At 33.0% G+C, this 19,069-nt stretch overlaps 2 protein-coding genes across 3 annotated transcripts; one reads left to right on the forward strand and one right to left on the reverse strand.

Moving 5' to 3' along the window:
- The first annotated feature begins 600 nt into the window (after positions 1–600).
- Positions 601–4,872, forward strand: LOC7464925 (THO complex subunit 5B). Its single transcript, XM_002320751.4, has 8 exons — positions 601–878; positions 964–1,254; positions 1,342–1,678; positions 1,768–2,105; positions 2,211–2,470; positions 2,817–3,396; positions 3,484–3,612; positions 3,996–4,872. The coding sequence occupies exons 1-8, from the start codon at positions 678–680 to the stop codon at positions 4,251–4,253; spliced, it is 2,394 nt and encodes a 797-aa protein (XP_002320787.3). The 5' UTR covers positions 601–677; the 3' UTR covers positions 4,254–4,872.
- Positions 4,873–5,100: 228 nt separating this feature from the next.
- LOC18104883 (ABSCISIC ACID-INSENSITIVE 5-like protein 5) lies at positions 5,101–8,781 on the reverse strand. Of its 2 annotated transcripts, XM_006374865.3 has the most exons (5): positions 8,613–8,781; positions 7,155–8,215; positions 6,172–6,243; positions 6,010–6,039; positions 5,101–5,498 (listed from the first exon to the last, which is right to left on the reverse strand). In XM_006374865.3, exons 2-5 carry the CDS (start codon positions 8,202–8,204, stop codon positions 5,424–5,426), a joined length of 1,227 nt encoding a protein of 408 aa, XP_006374927.2. In that variant the 5' UTR covers positions 8,205–8,215; positions 8,613–8,781; the 3' UTR covers positions 5,101–5,423. The 2 variants fall into 2 exon arrangements, with proteins under 2 accessions (XP_006374927.2, XP_024441287.2); XM_024585519.2 differs by lacking the exon at positions 5,101–5,498 and having other exon boundaries at positions 5,808–6,039.
- Positions 8,782–19,069: the final 10,288 nt, after the last annotated feature.

The raw sequence follows: 19,069 nt of genomic DNA on the forward strand, positions 1-19,069 counted from the left end.
ATATAATAAATTTTGATATAAACTAATAACAAAAAAAAAAAAAAAGCATGCTCGTTGGATAAAATTGAATCAAGCAGGTAAAAAACCTTTGACTGCCTTCCTTCCCGCATGCGCCTTTTTACCCTTACAATGAAACCACAGTTTTAGTAAGTGAGATTAGGTGTTTGCACATTAATTTTTTAGCTTGCCAGGCAAAAAATCCAGTTAGGAAATTGATTTTTTTTATTTATTAAGAAAAAAAAAGCAAGTTTTTATCGGGTTGTAAAGGGCCACGTGGATCTTGAGTTGAGCAGCGATCGCTTGTGATTAATATTTTTCTTTTTAAGATTTAATATGGATTTCAGGACATCCAGATTCTGAGTCAATTTGTTAGGTTAGATTAAATCTGATAACCTTGGTATTAATATTAAATTTTTTAAAAAAATATAAAAAAATTATTTTGATATATTTTTAAATAAAAATATTTTTTAAAAATACATTACATCATTTAAAAAAAACATAAAAAATATCCAAAATAACTCATTTTGATTAAAAAAAACGGATTGACTAATTAACCTAATCAATCCGCAACCAAAGACTTGGACCGGGCCTTATAACCATGCTCAGCAGCAGAGTTCAGTCGAGTGTGCTGGTTAAGTTGCAATCAGGAGAGCAGGGAAGCAGAAGAGGAAGAGAAGATGGAGGACGGCGAGATAGTGGAGGCAGTGGCAATGGAAGAAGACATGCAATTCTCTTCCTACGAATCACTCAAAGAAACCAAATCCTCTGTAGAGGAAATCATTTCCCAACTCCTCTCTATGAAAAGAGAGTCCAAATCCAAATCTCAACTCCCCGAATTCATCGCTCAAATGTTCCTCAACTTCGTCAATCTCCGCCAGGTAAACCTAACAAATCAAAAGTGCAAAACCTTTCTCAATTTCTTTCATTTGTTTACGGTTAGGGTTTTTGGGTTTTCCTTTTTAGGTCAATAGGTCGATTTTGCTAGAGGAAGATAAAGTGAAAGCGGAGACGGAGAAAGCAAAAGCTCCGGTGGACTTTACGACTTTGCAGTTACATAATTTGATGTATGAGAAGAGCCATTATCTTAAAGCTATAAAAGCTTGTAAGGATTTTAGATCTAAATATCCTGATATTGAACTTGTAAATGAAGATGAGTTTTTTCGCGATGCTCCTCAGCATATTAAAGGGTCAAATTTGTCTACTGATACTTCGCATAATTTGATGCTGAAGAGACTAAATTACGAGCTTCATCAGGTAATTAATTTAAATGAATTGATATTATGGGAAATGATTAGTGTTCGTAATTAAGGTTTTGAGATGGTGATTTTTTTTTTGGATTAGAGAAAAGAGCTGTGTAAGTTGCGTGAGAAACTGGAACAGAAGAAGAAAGGTTTGTTGGAGACTATTGCGAATAGGAAGAAGTTCTTGTTGAGTTTGCCGTCGCATCTTAAATCGCTTAAGAAAGCTTCATTGCCAGTACAGAATCAGTTAGGGGTTCTGCATACCAAGAAATTAAAGCAGCATAACTTGGCGGAGTTACTTCCGCCTCCACTTTATGTGATTTACTCGCAGTTGTTGGCGCAAAAGGAAGCATTTGGAGAATGTATTGATCTGGAGGTGGTGGGAAGTGTTAAAGATGCTCAATCATTTGCTCGTCAGCAAGCGAATAAGGACAGCAGTATGTGATTTGTAGAAACTTTTTTTTTTTTGTGTGTGATTTTACATGGTTGGAGAGAATTATACAGTGATGTTTGTTGAATGGATCAGGTATATCTACCAATGTAGAGACTTCCAGGTTGGAGGACGATGCACCTGATGAGGAAGATGATGGTCAAAGAAGGAGAAAGAGGCCAAAGAGGGTTCAAAGCAAAGAGGGCGTTGATCAGGCAGGATCATATCAAGCTCATCCGCTCAAGGTTTTTCTCCATATATTTGACGATGAGGTTTCTGATCCAAAATCTGCGAAGCTCATTACTCTGAAGTTTGAATACTTGCTGAAGTTGAATGTTGTATGTGTTGGGGTTGAAGGGTCACTTGAAGGACCAGAAAATAACATCTTATGCAACTTATTTCCCAATGACACTGGAGCTGAGCTGCCTCAGCAGGTATTGATTTGTTCTCCTTATCTGCCACCCCCCCCTCCCAGTTTTGTTGTTCCTTCTTTCATTTTCTTTTCCATATTATGATAATTGTTCTTGATGCCCATGCAGTCAGCAAAGCTCATTGTAGGTGACAACCTTGCATTTGATGAAAGGAGAACTTCACGTCCATATAAGTGGGTCCAGCATTTGGCAGGAATTGATTTCTTACCAGAGACAGCCCCGTTACTCGGCGACCTTGAAACTGCAAGCAGTGAAACTGCTAAAAACGAGATTGTTTTATCTGGATTGTCACTGTATCGCCAACAGAATCGGGTGCAGACAGTTGTGCAAAGAATTCGCTCTCGGAAAAGGGCTCAGCTGGCTCTTGTGTGAGTCACTGATCTGTCTGTTTGAAGTCTTGGATCATTAGGGGAAGACTAGACAAATGAGTTGGGGATGGGTACCAAAATGTGATCAAATCTCAGTATAAGCTTTCGTATCTTTGTTCATTCAGCTAGGACTACAATGGCATCTATTATGAGATAATGTAGTGACTCATATTGCGGATTTTTTTGTAGTGTTAATCTGTTTTACTTCTTATGACTTTTGATGTGTGCATATTGCCTCTTATTTTGTGTATTAGTTTTCATTCTGTGGCTCCCTTGTTGTCTTCTTTGTCATTGTGATAAGGTGTGCTTTGAGTTGAAAAGTTGGAATTCTTTGATTGGCTTACAGGGAACAACTTGAATCGCTTATGAAGCTTGAATGGCCTCCTCAGAATTGTGAAAGTGTTCCATGGGTTTTGCATACACCTTTATGCAATTTACATGGCTGGTCGCCAGCAGGGCCTCCACCTAATCAAGCTTCAACTTTGGCTGTTACTGATACGAATATAGTTCAGGAACCAATAGATGTCAATATGGATGGAAGATTGGAGAGTGCTAGGGAAGATGGGGAGCTTCCATCTCTAATTGCAGCTGCTTCTGCTGTGAATGATGTTAAGCTTACTCCAAAAGTATCTACTCTAGAGCATTCCAGGCAGCTGAGTTTAATGTCGAAGAGCATTATATCACCAATTAGTAAGGTGAAATCACAAAGTTTCAAGAAACATGATGAAGATTTTGATCTCTTGCTGGATACTGATAGTGATTTGGACGAGCTTTCACAAATTGAGCCAGAGGGAGAAACCGACGCTTCTATTAAATACAATGAAATGGCTGAAAAGTCATGGGTGGATTATGGGGTTAAAGAATATACTCTTGTCTTAATAAGGAAAAAGGATGACGGAGAGAAGAAAGTAAAGTTAGAAGCAAAGGTTAGCTTAAATTATTCCCTAGTATTGGTCCTTCATTAACCAGCTGTTGAAATGTAATGTCAGTTTCCTTCTTCTTTTTTATGGCAGGTTAAAATCAGCATGGAGTATCCTCTTAGGCCTCCTCTCTTTGGCTTGAGTCTGTACAGTGCTGCAGAAAATCATGATGAGAATAATGGCTCTGAACGGTACAATGAACTTCGAGCCATGGAAGCTGAGGTGAGCAAACAATGTCTTTTGGAATAGCTAGCTTTTATTTAGGTGACACATTAATAAACTAAGACATCATAATTATACTGCAGAATATTACCACTAGTAGATTATTGTTGCAGGCATTTAGTGGTTGTCAAACTTTGTGTAAATAACACCTTCACATAGTACTTCTACCCTACCAGTTATTTTGGGTATTTGAATGTTCTGCTTTGAAATCAATTTTCCATTAATGTTTGCCTACAGTTGCATCCTGGTGATTTCTCACCGTAGTGTTAAGCCTCCTAATTATCATAATTTTCAGTGTTCATATTATGTTGTTTGTTTCAAATGTGGTGTTAGTTTCTTTGCTGAAACACTACAAATTTATGTTTCCTTTTGGTGTTCTGCAGGTAAATCTTTATATATTAAAGCTGCTACCTTTGGATCAAGAAAATCATGTCTTAGCTCATCAAGTGCGCTATCTTGCAATGTTGTTTGACTATTTAATGGATGAGGCATCTCCAAGTGCAAAATGTACTTCTGTTGTCGATGTTGGCTTGTGTAAACCAGTTAGTGGTAGTCTTCTTGCTAGATCATTTAGAGGGAGGGATCGCAGGAAGATGATATCCTGGAAGGACATGGAATGCACCTCTGGCTACCCATACTAGCAATAGAATCTTGGGGCATGCAGGTGAACTTGTTACCACAAACTACTGCTGCTACCAATCAGCTGGGGGTAGGAATAAGCATTAGAGGGAGGTGATATTTACCTTTACTAGACTACATTGTTCTTGCAAAGGACCATTTTGGGTGCGCATTCTACTTAAATTGATGGATCTGCGAAACGCAACACATTAAAACTCTTTTGCAAGGGGCTATTGTATCATGTACTGCTTTGTGGATCTCGGGGCACCAAAATAGGAATTTCCCGGTGTAGCATGTGCTGACTGCATATAATTTCCCACTTAGGAGCTGAATGTTGTGATTTTTCCAGATTCTGAAGAGTCGAGGATTTCATGGCATAAACTTGATATGGACATGCAAATTTGTAATGTTTGTGGAACTTCATTGCTGCAATAAAATTGTGCGAGATACAGTTCTGAACCGGGCCAGTTTTGCAGATGGATACGGCTCAGATTATGAATGTTGTCGGGAATGGCATTGTAAGGCAGGAGGTTTATTTATCTATCATTTTATGTTCGTAACTGTGGTATCTCGTGAAAACATGTGATTAGCTGAAAAGCTATATTTATACCATCCATGAGACTGGAATAGCCATTTTAAGAATTGTAATATTATTTTTTTTCTTGTTTGGAAAAACATTAAAAAAATATTTCTTGTAAAATTTAAAAAAGCATTAAAATAATAGAGACCTGACTCTAGCTCAGGTCAGCTTCCAATCCAAAAAAGAAATCTCGAAATGATTTATATTAATCTATCCAACTCGTAGAGTACTTGCTGAAAATAAGTGAGGCTTGTATATATAATTCTTTTCCTATGAATGAGGCTTATACGTGAAAAAAATCGATCACTATGAAATGAAAAAAAGAAGAAGAAATACAACTCTGAGGAAAACATGGATGAAATGGTTCCTAACACAATGAATTTGCTTCCTTTCCTTGCCAATCTAATTACCTATTCAAAGAAGTTCAGAGGATATGCAAACACAGATTGTAGATATTGGAGGGTTTAATCTAAGTCACAGTAAAACTCTGGATCTTCTCACTGTAAAACTCATGTCTTCTCCATTTACAGAAGAAAACACATTTCCATTAAATATGTACAGTCACCTACCATACATAATTTTCAACTGTATAATCACAGACGACCCTTTCAATTCACCATGGACCTGTCTGAGTTCGTCTCAAGCACCGCCTCTTACCCCCCTGCTGCAAAGTCATCATCTCCATAACCTATGATACCACCAAACGGAGAAAAAATACCACAAAATAAGTAAAGATGCTGTCCATGATTTGAAGGCACTATGTTTGTAATGCCTTCAAGCAAACCATTAAAAAAGCAATATATAGAGTTATGCATGCATAGACGCACGCATAATCTAATTCCTTCTAGTGACTTTAGGCTTGGACATCCATGATAGAGAAAACAGTGGAAAATACATGCAGACTATTCAAATCACCAAGCGGATAAGAAAACGATATAGATAGCAGCATTGACTGGCCATTAGACAGGTTATGAGCAAATAGGCATGATTATTCGTTATGTTTTGATGTTTTTCCTTTTAGTAACCTTGGCTTGGACATCCGTAATAAAGAACAAATTGGGAAAATTCATGCAGACTATTCAAATCACCAAGCGGATAAGAAAATGATATAGCTAGCAGCATTGACTGGCCATTAGACATGTTATGAGCAAATAGGTAAGATTATTCGTTCTATTTTGAGTAGTAGATAGATTTGGCACCTGATTTTTCTGCATTTCCATCATTTCAGCCTGCAGCAACCAAACCACAATCAATGAGAGCTAAACACGGATTTTGAATTTGTAGTAGATACTGATACCACGAGTGTGTGGGTGTGATATGGCAGGCACACATAATTGTGAGTGCAATAAAAGCTAAAATACCTGTTTCTTCTGCAATTCTTCGTTTTCCGCTTTTAACTTTGCCACTTCTGCTTCCAATTCCATCGTATAAGCCTGGTAAAAATAGAAATGAGAAAAAACAGTATATACTGAGAACATGCTTAAAAGTAAGAATGAAACACACTCTATTTTCTAAATATCTACTTATACTCCCATATAATGTTTTGATTCGAAATAAAGCAAAGGGGTTGAACTTCTAATAAACGTTTGTTGAGTTTGGCCCAATACAAGTTCAATTTCATGTTGCGATCCTTAAACCATTTATACCTTGTAACAAACGGGATCCTTATAACTTCTCATGACCTTGACTTCTCAAAAACTCTCATCTTGTCATTTCAGATCGCTATCACATTACTATTCTGCCCCATAATCTTTCATGATGTTTTGGTATGCAGCGTGGCCATAGATGATAAAAGTAGAAGGTTAATGGCTAGCAAAATTCATGAACCACAAGAAGATGAAACTTGTGATGTTTTTTCTTTCTTAACTTTTGGTGACATAAAACATGTGACAATAGGGAATATTTCAAAACAACTTATTTGTGTAAAAAACTAAATACAAAGGTTCATTCTTCTTTCTTCTCATTTGCACAGCAAGTTTGTTTATATGGACACTTATCAAGTGTCTAGTAACTTCAGTCAGTAAAACATGGCCAATGAACTATTATTGGCTTTCCTCTACTTCGGTGCAGTGTACAAGAACTCTTGTGCAGTTGTAAGAAAAAACACAGGAAATAATCATGGTATTGGATACATCGAAAACACAGAAGATTCGTACTTTTCTCACATTCTTTTATCTTAAGATATTTAAATTGCTTCTAGATTAGGGAAGAGTTTCAATTCAAGCAAGAACAGATTTCAAACTAGTATACCGAAATTGAATCTGCAGCAAACTTACAAACTAAAATCAAGACCTATTTGTATAAACCAGTAGATTATAAGTACAATATCAAACAAGATAATCACCTGCTTGCGAGCACGAGACCTTGCAGCTGACTCTCTGTTCTTAATCATTCTCCTCTGCCTCCTCTCAACCACCTTCTCAACTGCGCCACCTGCTCTCCTTCCCCTTCCACTTCCACTAAATACATAAGGCACTGGAGATACTGAAGATGTATCCCCATTACTCTTCCCAATTCCATCCGATGACAGCTGGTTCGCAGGTGACCCTGTAGCGACACCTAATCCAACCACTCCCATCCCTCCACCCTGCATCAAATTGCTATTGATCCCTTGATCTCCAATCCCCAGAATTCCACCTCTAATTCCAGGACTACTTTGTGGAGGCATCTGTGTCACATATCCCATATTAGGCTGCTTAGGAAATATTTGTTGTTGCTGCTGCTGCTGTTGCACCTGTGCCTGATTTGATCTAAACCCGTTACCATTCAAAGGCAAATTCGAAGATTGCAACGAGATTTGATTGGTATTATTGTTATTCAATCCCACACCCCTATTCTGCTGAAACCCAATTGCTGAACTATTATTGGCTAACCGCGATAAATCACCAAAAAATCCACCATTAGTATTAATCTTTGCAGCCACTGGAATATCCTCCCTCACCACCCCAGCTCTCACCAAGAACTCCTCCAAAGTTATCTCTCCTAAGGTAGGCTGCCTCTGGGGCACATTATTAGCAACTCCAGCACTAGTCCCATTAATAGCATATTCCTTTGACATGTCTTTCCAGACCTCATCCACCGTCTTCAGGCTCAGTGTCCGCGGCAGCGTCAGCGAGCCCTGTCGCTGGAGACCAACACCATCTTGTACCCCAGCAGAGGTTGCTGTTGCCACGGTCTGCGTCTCCTCTGCACTCCATATACTCTTTAATAGCTCATCCATGTTCATTGACCCAAAATCCTTCCCTAATGATCCTCCCATGGTGTTTTGAAGTTCTTCAAGCGTTAAAGAATAGATCGATGACTGACTAGCCAACGGAAAATTCCCCGGTGGCCGGCCACCACCGGCATCTGACGGGTCATTTGTGAAGCTCTTGAAATTGAAATTAGTCCCCATTTTCAATATATCTGGATAAAACAGGGTCAAAACAGCTAAAAAATCTGACAACTAAAGCCAAAAAAAAGTTAAAAACCCTAGCCTTATTGCATTTCCAATCCCGTGATGATACTTATCAACCAAATCCCGCATAAAAAAAGTAAAAAAGTCTTCAACTTTTTATTTTTCAAAACAAAAAAAGCACGAACCCGAGAACACATTCAATAAGAGGACTAGCAAAGGGAAAAAAAGAAAAGGTCTAAAGCATGCAAACCATAAAGCTGGTGCATCAAGAACAAAGATCAAGAAGAAGCTTAGAGCCAGCAGAAATCAATCCAAGATGGTTAATTAAGACGATAAAGACACTACTAGAGAATATACAGAGTCGTAAGCAATGAGAGAGTAGAGAGTAAAGGAAGAACAGCTAACCATATACTTCGATTTTGTGTTTGTATTATTGGTCAAGTCTCTTTGTTTTTGCTGGCTTCGTTCTTTCTCTGTCTGCGTTTCCAAGTATGTCTTTGGTTTCCTTCTTCCTCGATTATTTAGGGCTTCTGGATGCGCCAAGTGTCGACTGTCTTTTCACCTTTTTCTATTTTTTTAGTAGATTTAAGACAGTGGAATGGAAGAGTTTAATATGTTTTCTTACAAGTAATCCCCACACTGTAATATCGTGGTAGAAACTGTAGCTAGAGTGAAAAACATTATTTTTATATTTATTCTTCTTAATCATAGTTTTAAAATATAAACAAATTACTAGTATGTGTGTGTACGTAGATAGGCTAGTTCACATCTGATAAGAAATTTTGACAAGTTAAACGAGTTTTCGAGTAAAAATTAATATAATTTTCAATTTAATTATTAAATTAGATTTGAATTTTATGAATATATTCTACAAGCTCCGTTATAAAACATGTTCAAAATATGCTGGAGGTTGATATTTAAGGGTTAAGTTTCAATGAGTTAAATTAGAATTTTCTTTAATAGATAATTTTAAGATTTATGAAACTTGGATTTTTTTTGCATATAATGTAAATTTTTTTAAAAAAAATATATATTGAAATATTTTTTAAAAATTTATTACATCATAATTATTAAAAAAATATTAATTTAATATTTAAAAAAATAAAACTCACTCTTCAAACACTTAAAAAAAGCGTTTTTGAAAAAATTTAAATTTTTTTATTTTTTTATTTATTTTAAATTAGTTTTTAGATAATTTTGATGTACTGATGTCAAAAATTATTTTTAAAAATAAAAAATATATTATTTTAATACATTTTCGAGTGAAAAGTAATTTGAAAACCAACTGTAACCATACTTTCAAACACGTATGTTAAATGAGTGTGAAAGTAAATTTATTTACCTCTATTTGCAAACCACTTTTTCATAGTCAAAATTAATTTCTTCAATGTTTCAACTTGTGCAGATCATTTATAACAAATTTCTTATCTTTGATTTCTTCTTTAATTGAACCTGTAATCATAATGAAATTGCCTGTAAGCTTCTTACTGTTTCTATTCGAGCTGAATGTAAAAAAGAGTTAAAAAGCTGGACAGAACCAGAATTTAATATAATAATTGGGTTAGAAAAAAGAATTAACAATTGTAATGTGAAAGAGAATTCAAAAGCTGGACAAAACCAGAATTTAATATAATAATTGGGTTAGAAAAACAATTAACAATTGTTTAGTGGGGCAGCTGTCTATAGAGACGTGGATCAATCATGAATGGGTAGGCGCCTGTGATGTGACGTTCGTCCAATAGGAGAACGCAAGATGGGTTCACGAGAGCCGTCCACGCAGAGACATAGATGCTGTTAGATGGTGCTGATAAAAGTGATTTTATAGTGCTCTTTGCCCGTGGGGTCAGAGGGGTATTTTCGTCAAGAAAGTTGATGTTTATCCCTTTCGTGCACGTGAAATCTATGTGCCGACATCAGTTACGTCCTCTGTTTTTCCGAGTTTCGCAGGGAATCACAGCCACTCCTTGTGGCGACTTTTCTTCTGTCAAAACTGCCCTTGTTCGTTTAATTTTTGTTGTGGATGGACCTTTTTTTTCCGGCTAATTATAACACATTTATTTAAGTAGTGGAAAAGGAGATAATCGGGTTAGGAATTTATTTTAAAAATTGATTTATTTTCATATTTTTAATTAAATATATTTTCATGGTTTTTATATTTTTTATTATCTTTATATCTGTTTTTTTATCATGAAATACTTATAAATTTATTTGTCAATCCATATTTTTGTAACCATTTTGGTAACGTGATTGCTTTTTATTTTCATCTATTCACGTCAATCATGCGTGATCAATCCTCGTAAAATCACGCATCCTCATGATCTTGTCGCGTTATAAATGGACCGAGCAAGTTTGAAAGTTTTGACTATAAATGACTTTCCGAGATCTACGGTAATTATTTTATTTAAATAATATTTTTTTATTTTTAAAAATTTATTTTTATATAAATACATCAAAAATATTCAAAAACATTAGAAAAAATTAATTTAAGAAAATCAATATTTTCGAAAATTCTTGTTGAAATGCTATTTAAAACATACACTTAACTAAGAATGACCAAGATTTTATTTGTTTGTTTGTTTTGATTAATCGGTGGGGAAATATATCTCTCATCTTGTTAATTAAAAAAACTATATTCTCTACAAGAATTTCCTAACCCTAATATATATTTTTGATCGAATTGAATTGAAAAGGTGATTGAAATCTCAACGCAACATCACCTAGTCAATAATAAAATAGTAGATAAGTTGTGTTTAATTGATTAAAAATAAGAATAAGAATATTCAATTAACCAAATTAGTAATAGAAGAGTTTTTTTTCCAAATAAATCGATGAAAACACAAGATATATACGAACAATGAGTTTAGCCAAGACAACTTCAATGAAAATGGGGAAAAAGGGAAAACAAAGAGAGGACCTAATTAAGAAGAAATGCTAGGAATTACGTAACTTTGGATCAAGAATCATGCCGGCCATTCATGGCAACCAACCATGTCAAATATTCTTCGTAAATTTCACAATAAGAAACATCAAGATTCCGAGTCACGATTTGAATGTTGAGGTGACATCATTTAATTTTTTTGTTTAACTTAATTTTTTATTTGAATATTGTAAATAAGTTTCTGTTTTTTTGGAGGTTGGAGCCTCGACACACACTCACCACCTTAGGGTTTTTATATATGCCTTGAATTTAATTGTATTCTTTTTTAGTTTTCATGTGCGAAGCTGAAAGTTTGAATTTTACATATTTATACCTCCATACACTATCATAATTATTTTTAAAAAGATTTCAAACGGTAACTCTAACATAAGTACGGTTAAATAAAAGCATGATATGATATGAACATAATGTTCTTTGTCGAAAAGCATCAGTAACCCAGAAAAAAAAAAAAAGTTTGAAAACAATATTTATTCTTATACTCCATGCCTATTTTTCTCCAAGATATTTTGGAATTATCGTTGTTAAATAATATTAGGAACTATACCCTTTCCTCTTTAGGAAGGGGTGTTATGATTTTTTATTCGTTCATAAAAGGACAAACCTTGTCCTCTCTTGTTAACAGTGTTTTGTTTTTTTATTTCAACAATATTTTAAGTTTTTTTATAATTTTAACTGATATAAAAATAAAATTTTTAAATAAAATATAATTTAAAAAACAATTATTATCATAATTTCTAATTTCATTAAAAAAAGAGAGTAAGTAGACACTTTCCTCTCGAGGCATGGCCGTGGCTTGCCACATGCTTAGAATTTTTGGGGATGTGGCAATTGGGTTTGGAGAATTAGCTCTTCGATTAATAAATAACAGACCATTAGTCGGGGAGGGAGATGGAAGCATTTTGAAACCATGGCCGAAAAAATAAAAAAGGATAGATCTTGCGGAAGCCATCAAAACTTGGAGGATATTCGCACCTACTTCCTACCTATACGAAGAGGATAAGGATAAGGGTAGAGTGGACGGAAAGTCAAAAGGCCTTGTTTTTCTTTGCCAGTGCTGTCGTAATAGACCATTTTGTCAAGGCATGACTTTGTTGTTCTCGAGAAAAAAAAAAAAAACAGATTTTGGTTACTTGATTATTATATAGTTTAAATATAAGTTTGATATTATAATAATTTTAACTAAAATCATCCTTAATTAACATAATTTTAACCACATTATGTTAATTAATTGGATATGAGATGATACCTTAAGAAGCTAAATTGGGGATTTATAAAAATTATTGCATGGAAGACAAAAGGTTCCTGTCAAGGAATTGTAATTCAAGGGATATTAGTGTTTTTATTTTCTCCAAGAGATATTGTTTTCTAAAACTCTAATTTATAAATAAAAAAATAAAATGTTCCACACTAATTTGAAACGAAACGAATTCTCTCAAGTCAAAAAGCCTCAAAGCCCATAAAATCACGTTGTTCCTCTTGAAGATCGCATCGGTTGACAAGACCATGGAGAGTACAAAGAAATTCAACTTATCCACTTCACTTGGACAAACACAAAGCCAGAGAAGAAAAGTAAAATGTCGGTGCATCTAGATAACCATTATTCAATCTTATGTTTTAAAAATATTTTTTTAAAAAAATTAATTTTTATATATTTTTAGATTATTTTGATATAATAATATCAAGAATAATTTTTTAAAAATAAAAAAATATTATTTTAATACATTTATAAATAAAAAATACTTTAAAAAATAAATAACAACATGCTATTAAAAAAACAATTGGTATAGTCTCATTTCATACACTAGCCCACTTCAAATTCTTATTGATTTTTACTTTCATTATAGCCAGCCATTTAACAAGCTGGAAAAAGTGGATTTTCAAACTAGTACTATCATATCATTTGGTTTATGTGTTCAGATTATGATTATTATATTTGTATAAAAAATTATAATTTTTTTAAGTTGTTATACAATCAGATCTTTTTTTGGATTTAAAACTATCCTAGTAGTTTATTTACTAGGTTATTTACATAATTTATTTGGAACACATTTCTATTTAATTATGACAGACCTATACCTAACTATTTAATACCATTTATTTTTGTGTGAAGAATAAGTTTTTAAGATTTTAACTTTAGTTTATTTTTGAATTTATAAGCTGAGCAAATATTTATATTTTAACTTATAAAACATTTTAAAAAAATTATAAAATTATAGGTTTTGTGTGAAACGGTCGATGAATTAAGATAAAGAATTAAAGTTTGACTATATAGCATTTTATAATATCAATATTTAGTAAATATCATCCTTTTAAAACACGTTATAATCAAACTGTATTATTACATCAAATTATTAATTTGCTATTTTTTAAAAAAAATTACTGTACTAATTATATATATAAAAAAATACCAGAACCAACGGTCATTTTGCAAAAGACAAGGCCCATCGTCTCCATTTTGGAGTAAAAAAACCACTACAAATGATTCTGGTACGAACCATAACGAACAACGATCACAGGGAGAGAGAGGGTGCATGTGTCCAAACTGAGGAACACTTGTTTCGACAGTATTCATTACATTCGTATAAGATGGTCGGAGCACTCTGAGATTGGAAGCAAAGCAAGCCTGCCATCTGTTATCTAGCTTCGTTGTACGATCCAGCATGCACCAAAAAATAGACCTCGCAACTGCCGAATCCACACACACAATGATATTTCGGGCAAGTCACACTCGTCATCTTTAGGTTAAGTTACCTAATTACTTGGCTACTTAAAATAATTTAAAAAAAAAATAACCATCTAAATGGTGATCCAGTAGTAAAAACTTGGGATTAAGAAGTTTATTCCCTCTGTGGTCTCAGGTTCGAGCCCTGTGATTGCTCATATGATGACCACTGGAGGCTTACATGGTCGTTAACTTCAGGGCTCGTGGGATTAGTCGAGGTGCACGCAAGCTGGCCCGGACACCCATATTAAACTAAAAAAATAAAAAAATAAAAAAAAATATATAATATAGTTGAGTTCAGTAACGTTTTGTTAGGTTTTGTAATTTCATGATACACCCATGGTTCACGCAATTAATTTTACAATCTGATTAATTGAGCTCGATGCCTTTGAGTGTTTTCCTTTGAATCTTTAATGGTCTTCACTGAAGATGTTTTTAAAAAAATTAATCAACCAACTAAACTATAAAAACAAAAAAAAAATAACTAAAAACATACTAACTAGACTAATTTAAAAACCATAAAATTCACTCGGAACCAATTTGGTTTCGGTTTCAAAAATAAAAACCTTATAAAATGACTATAAACCCGATATAAACCTACTCCAACTTTTTTTTAAAAAAAGGTATCAATAAAAAACTAACCTAAGTTTCATAACCCTAAAACATTTCCTTCCTTTTTCATGGGAACAAGCATAAGTCAATACTATCTCCTCTATCATTTCTTTGTCCAATCCATCTCACTCGATTCATCCCTCTCTACTTCTCTTTCTCGTTCCTTCCTTTTATCAAAGACCTATTACAATTTTTAGAATCTAATGTAATCCATCACCATTCTCTTTTATTTTCTTCTAATTTAACTGCAATGTTTTTTTTATTAATTAGTAGCTAGGGTCTTTGAGTTTTTTTTTGGAAGTTCAATGTTTCTTTCCTCACATGATGATAATTTTTTCTTGAAAGTTTAAGGTATACTGCTGAGTACTAGGGGTGTTTAAAAAAATCAATCAACCACTTATAAACTGTAAAAACCAAAAAGAAAAAAATTGAAAACACCAAGCCGAGAGAAAACATCAACTAAACTGATTTAGAAACCATAAAACTCACTCAAGTTTGGTTTGATTTTGGTTTCATAAATTAAAATCATATAAACTAGAGCGAACCTAATGTAAACCCATTCCAACTTAAAAAAAAAATAGTATAAATAGAAAACCGACCTAAGCTACCTAACCTATAAATAAATACTATACTTAATAGGACAAGTAACATGTGGAGTCATCTAGGTGTATGTCAAAAATTTCCTTTTGTGATTGACCATAAACAAAAAAAAAAGGTTTTGAACCTAAGCCTAAAATAAAAAGGGATGATAAGGGAGAGGAAAATTTAGAGAATATTAAGGTAGCGAGTTATAATTACGATGAGTGTAGGAAAGCTCTAGTGAAAATGATTATTCTTGATGAATTGCCTTTTAACTTTATTGATAATTAAGGATTTAAATCATTTTATTGGATAATACAACCTAGATTTGATGTTCTTTTTTGCTTGATGATTTGAAGAGATTGTTTGAAAATTTATATAAACGAGAAGGTATAAAGAAATCTCTTAAGGGTTAACAAGAATGTTTAACAACCAATACTTAAACATTGACTCAAAATATTAATTCCATGTGTTTGACTTCCTATTGGATTAATAATGGTTGGAACTTGAATAAACAAATTCTAAATTTTTGTCAAGTTTTTAATCATAAGGTGAGATAATTGGCTAAACGATTGAGAGTTGTTCGTTGGAATGAGAATTTGATAAGATTTTAACAGTAATAGTAGATAATACAAGTTCAAATAATTTGACTGTTAAATATTTAAAGATGGTAAAAAAATGGTTGGACAATTAATATATTATCAAATAATTTCACGCATGTTAGATATTATGCGCATATTGTTAATTTTATTGTATATGTTAGATTAAAAGATATTGATGATTTAATAGTTAAGATTAGGAATGCAATAAGGTTTGCTAGATCTTCTCCTTCTAGGCAACTTGTATTTAATTAATGTGCGGAGAGGTTGAAGATTTAAAGTAAAAAATCAGTGTGGTTTGATATTCTAACTAGATGGAACTCAACATATATGATGTTAGAATCTACCGAGGAACTTGAGGTGGTTTTTATGAGGTCAGAAAAAATTGATCCTGAGTATTTAAGTTACTTTAAGGTTGATTCAAAGGGAAAACAAAAAAACTTAGATCCTCTTAATTTAGAAGATTGAGAAAATGTTAGATCTTTTGTTAAGTTCTTGAAACTATTTTACATGGTTACATTAAAAATTTATGGCTCGTTATATGTGAAATCTATGTTTCTTTCATGAATTGATTTTTATGCACATATATATAACTCAATTTTATAAAAGTGAAGATGCTTTTTTAGGTGAAATAGCCAATAATATGATGACAAAATATAAAAAAAATAATACCAGGGGGATTAAGATAATTAAAACCTTTTATTGCGTGTTACTATTGTGTCATATCCACGTTTCAAATTAAAATATGTAAGATTTTATTTTAGACGATCAAATGATGCTGAAAATGATGAAAATCTTACAAAGAAAGTTAAAGATACTTTGCTAAAGTTGTATGAGTATTATATTAAGGTTGAGGATGTTGAGGTTATGAATGATGTTGAAACTATTATAAATGATTAGGATATTAATGTTGATTCAAAGGTGGTAAATAATATATCAGATTACTTGACTTTTGAATTCAAAACATATTTAGGGAAGAAAGATGGTGTGGAAAGAAAAAAACATGGTTGAGATATATTTGGGTGATGGTTGTGAGGACCTTAAAGATTATAAATTAAATATTTTAAGTTGGTGGAGACGTAATGCTATAACATACAAGATTCTTTCTAAGATAGCAGAACATGTGTTAGCTATCATTGTATATCTACTGTTGTTTTTAAAACAACCTTCGGTATTGACAGTCGTATATTAGAACTATATCGAAGCTCTTTATCTCCATAAAAAATGCAAACACTTATTTGTTGTCAAAATTGGTTGTGTTTAGCACCAATCCCAATCAAAATGAGAGTCTTCATGAATTATATAGAAAATTATGATATGATTAAGTCAGGTAATTTTTTTTACAAATTTACAATTGGTTATTTTGTATTGTTGTTTCTTTATATATGTTTAATTTAACATGTTTAATTTATAATTTTATAGAATTCGGTGAAAGTTTGAAAATCTCTATTGATTGTAAGTAGTATTGGACCTATTGATGATGTTAGTGAAATGCTAGAATAAAATTGTTGAGGGTAATTGACTTATGTTACCTTGTTAATTCCCTTTTAATTTTGAATTGTTAATTATTTTAGTGGCTGAAATCTAGTTTGTTGCTAATTTGCTAGTGTTTTTTTATAGCATTAAGCTTGTGGGATCTTTTGGCTTGCTGGATTTTGTAAATGCTCATGTTGTTGGATTTTACGAATACTGATGTTGCTAGATTCTGTACATCCTATATAATATGGATGTTTTTAGTTAAATTTATGCTAATTTGGATTTAAAAAGGCATATTTGTTTGAAGTTTGAAATATATAACATGTAATTTGTTATTTATAGTGTGAACATTGAACACCTTTGCACCAAAGAGTTTAGACTTTAGACAAATAACATGACCATGAACTAAATATGTTAAATGAATTTGCTCCAACTTTCAATTTATTAATGACAAGTGTGTTATTACTTGAGAAAATAACTTGCAATTTTAACTTAAATAGGCTATAAAAATATAAACTCAACAAGAAATTGTTAAAGTCCAATTCAATATAGGCCTATTTAAAAAAAAAAACCCATTCAAAAGGGGTTAAGTTATCCGGTTTTAAGTCAAAAAAACTGACCTTGACTGAATTGGTCTGGTTTGAACCGATTCTCAATATGGTTTATGTTATTTTCTAAGAAAATTCCATCTCCCAGTTCGGTTGAAAATTTAGATCCAAACTAGATCGCGAATACTCATAATCTTCATTAAGTTAACATGTTATTGAAAAAGATTATGTCAACACATAGTTTATCTGAAACATGTTAAAGACATATTTATGGATAAGATAAACAAGATAAGACTCGTGAAGATTTTGCAAGCCTAGTTCTATACAAGTTCAGCTTACTATAACCAATAAAGGTTAGAGAGAGCTTTGAAACTTAAAATGTTATTTTTGTTGTTTTAATTTCTTTCCTATTTAATTTTGTGTTTTATTTATTTTTCTTATTTGACTTTGAATTCTTATAATGAAAACGGTTTTTTTCATATGTTCTTTTTTTATTACAACATTGAATTTAAAGAATTTTCAAGATACATTAGAGTTTTTTTCTATTATACGTTATAATTGTAGCTTTAAAAAGTTGAAAACTCTAATTTTTATTTATAATATAGGGTTGAATCATGTTTCCAATTCATGGACGAGAGTTCTCATGTAAATTTGATAAAAATATCAACTCCTGGATAAGTATAGATTCGGAGGCAATCATTATCATTATATCACTCTCGTATCTACTCTTAGTGGGTAGGATCAATCGAATTGGAGTAGACGTGTCTGACGATACAGGTAAACTATCACAGAATCCAGATAAATGGCGCTGGTGAGCATCGACCAACCAAAACATTTTAGACAGCTGTTGCAATGTCGATTAACGTGGCAAAATATTGTTCCTCCGAAATGTTAACGTCAGGATGGTGTTTGATTGGTTTCATGCCAGATAAAGGAGGGAATGTATTGATTCGTTCGTCAGCTCCAAGTGAAGCTATCATTAATGGTGAAAACTGAACTAGAAGCTTTGCTGTACAACTCAATGGAGTATGGGCAGGTCTAACTCCTGATAAAGATCCTCATTGTCGAGTTGAAATGGTCCAAGTAGCGAAATAAATTTTCTAGGCCCATCGGAAATGATAGTAATGGATGAAAAGTCTTCATGATTCGACATTGCAATTCTTCCTCGAGAATCAAGAGTGGACCTTGCCGAAAGCTTGGATCCTGGGTAAACCCACGAATGGACAAGTCATCCCATACCATGATCTTTTTAAAAAACTTCAAGAATATTGTTTAGGTAAAAAAAAGAGAAAAGAAAAGCAAAGTTCTATAAAATAAAACCCGAACCAGGCTAGGTTCTGGGAGTCGCCGAGTTGACTCACTAAGGATTTTTATAATTACTATCATAT

Source organism: Populus trichocarpa, chromosome 14 (assembly GCF_000002775.5).
Source record: "Populus trichocarpa isolate Nisqually-1 chromosome 14, P.trichocarpa_v4.1, whole genome shotgun sequence".
Lineage (NCBI taxonomy): Eukaryota > Viridiplantae > Streptophyta > Magnoliopsida > Malpighiales > Salicaceae > Populus > Populus trichocarpa.